At 35.2% G+C, this 2,308-nt stretch overlaps 1 protein-coding gene across 1 annotated transcript in view; it reads right to left on the reverse strand.

Moving 5' to 3' along the window:
- Nucleotides 1-2,308, reverse strand: part of AVL9 (AVL9 homolog (S. cerevisiase)) — a 112,531-nt gene that overhangs the window by 15,022 nt on the left and 95,201 nt on the right. The window contains exon 12 of the mRNA XM_011938649.1: nt 713-847. Coding sequence (XP_011794039.1) covers nt 713-847 — 135 coding nt within the window. The remainder of the gene's footprint in view (nt 1-712; nt 848-2,308) is intronic.

Consider the following 2,308-nt stretch of genomic DNA (forward strand, 5'->3'; position numbering starts at 1 on the left):
ACCTGAGGTCAGGAGTTCGAGACCAACCTGGCCAACATGGTGAAACCCTATCTCTACTAAAAATAGAAAAAATTAGCAAAGCATGGTGGTGGGCACCTGTAATCCGACCTACTTGGGAGGCTGAGGCAGAAGAATTGCTTGAACCCAGGAGGCGGAGGTTGCATGGAGCTGAGATCGCGCCATTGCACTCCAGCCTGGGGAACAAGAACAAAACTGTGTCTCAAAAAAACAAAAAAAGAGGAAAAATAAAGATTATTTCAGTTGTAAAATAAATGATTTAAATTTCTTATATATTGATGTCGAATATTTATTCCTAGCTTCCTTCTTGGTATCAAGAGCATTCTAAACAGGCTAGAAGGACTGAAATTACTTAAACAACAAACACATGTTAAAAATCGTGAGGTAGTGGTAGGCCCAGTTGCTCAGGTTGGAATTCTGGTTTACCCGTTTACTGGCTGTTTGATATTGTACAAATCACTTCATCTCTCTATTTCTTAGCCTCTGCAGGTATAAAATGTGGATAGTACAGTTCTATTGATTGTGTTTTTATGAGAATTAGACCAGTGAATACACATAAAATACTTAGAATACATGGCATGCAGTATGCAGTTACTATCTTTACTAGTGTTGTTACTATATATTCATAATTGTAGTTAAGAAAGGAAAACTGGGATGAGCAGGGCCAAATACACACACTCACACATAAACGTACTTCCACAATGGCATCACTGAGGTGTTTCTGTTGTCGAAAAAGGATGTTAGTAGCTCCAGCAACAAACCCCCGAACGGTGACATCGGAGAGAAGATGATGCTGCTGCAATGCCATGTAAGGCAAACACAGATATCCCTATGAATTAGAAGAGTAATAGAAAATATCAGAAAAGTAAAAGGTTACCCTTCTCTTTAAACTTAGAGGGCTAACAGTAGGAAAAGAAACTTCCATTCTTTCTTGCCCTGTAAGTCAGCTAATCTTTGACTCAATAAAATAATATTCCAGAGGAACTTCAAGTCTTGACTACAGTAAGTCCAGTTAATGATTAGCTAATTGTCTCCATGAATGGTCAAATCTTGGCAAGGTGGTTTAATATGAAGGTTGTCTTTCTTGATCACTTTGTTCTCATTCAATTTAAAAGCCTCTACAGTAACTAATGAATTGAACCTTTTCATTTAGGAAATGAAGCATTAAGCCTGTTAATAAGTACGTTTTTTAGTAGAAGGCTGTTAAAAATTTAAAATACATGCATCTGCACATAACCACCAAAGCACTATTAGGAGAACAGCAAAGTACTGCATAGCATTTGTTATACTGTACTATGTTAAAAATCATGCAAAAAGATTTCAAGGTATTTGCTACTAAATATTTAAAGCAAAAATGACACTGGCAGTATTTGTGTATTTAATTAATTTCCATTTGAATTTTATTTGAAAACAGCACTGCTCCAAAAATTACAGTGGAATTGCTAAACTGCAGCAGGCATCTAAGTATACAAAAAATCCAGCGTACTTCCTGAGAGTGCAAGTGTTAACACTGGAATGATTCACTGAAGGAAGATACGCAATTTCTGCTGAAAGATTGTAAATCAGAATAGGTTTTCAACAAGTGGCATGACTTGTATATAGAGCCAGGAAGGCAGACTCATTGAGCCCCTGAACTTGTTTTCAGCCTCAAGTTCTGTAAGATTTTTTTTACATGTCATCACTTTTTAAAACACAGAATTATGTCATCTGGACAATGTTGTGTTTACATCATGAGACAAATCTCTCTGAAGACAGGAGATAGCCCCTTTGCAACTTGATATTCTTTATGGCAACTAGGAGAGCGCTTTGTGTGTAACTTAACAGGTGGTTATTAAATACTTAATATGAAAGGGAAGACTTCCAAAAGTTGGAATACATGTCTAGTAATTTGGTTATATTCTTACTCTTGAAAATGTCTTTTGTTGCTTGATCAGACCCTAACTAACAGAAGCAGCGAAAATAAATCCATGCCTTTGCATTAGAGATGCTCAGTATAGAGCTTCTCAACCCAGGGTCCTCATTCAGAATCAGTATTATATTTCATAATAATAACAAAACTAAAAAGTATGTTTTAAAAAAATAAGGTCAAAGCTTTTAAAAAATGTTTAAAAATCCTTTAAAAATTTCTAAATATATATGCCTTTTGGCCCAGCATTCTGCTTGTAATTTATCCTACAGTATCCTACAAATATTATATCATGTGTGATATTATATTTATGAAAATAAATGCAATATCAAAAAACTCAAATCCAAACTGTTCATGAATAGGGGACTAATAAATGTTCATCCA

The sequence above is a fragment of the Colobus angolensis genome, unplaced genomic scaffold, assembly GCF_000951035.1.
Source record: "Colobus angolensis palliatus isolate OR3802 unplaced genomic scaffold, Cang.pa_1.0 Scaffold175, whole genome shotgun sequence".
Lineage (NCBI taxonomy): Eukaryota > Metazoa > Chordata > Mammalia > Primates > Cercopithecidae > Colobus > Colobus angolensis.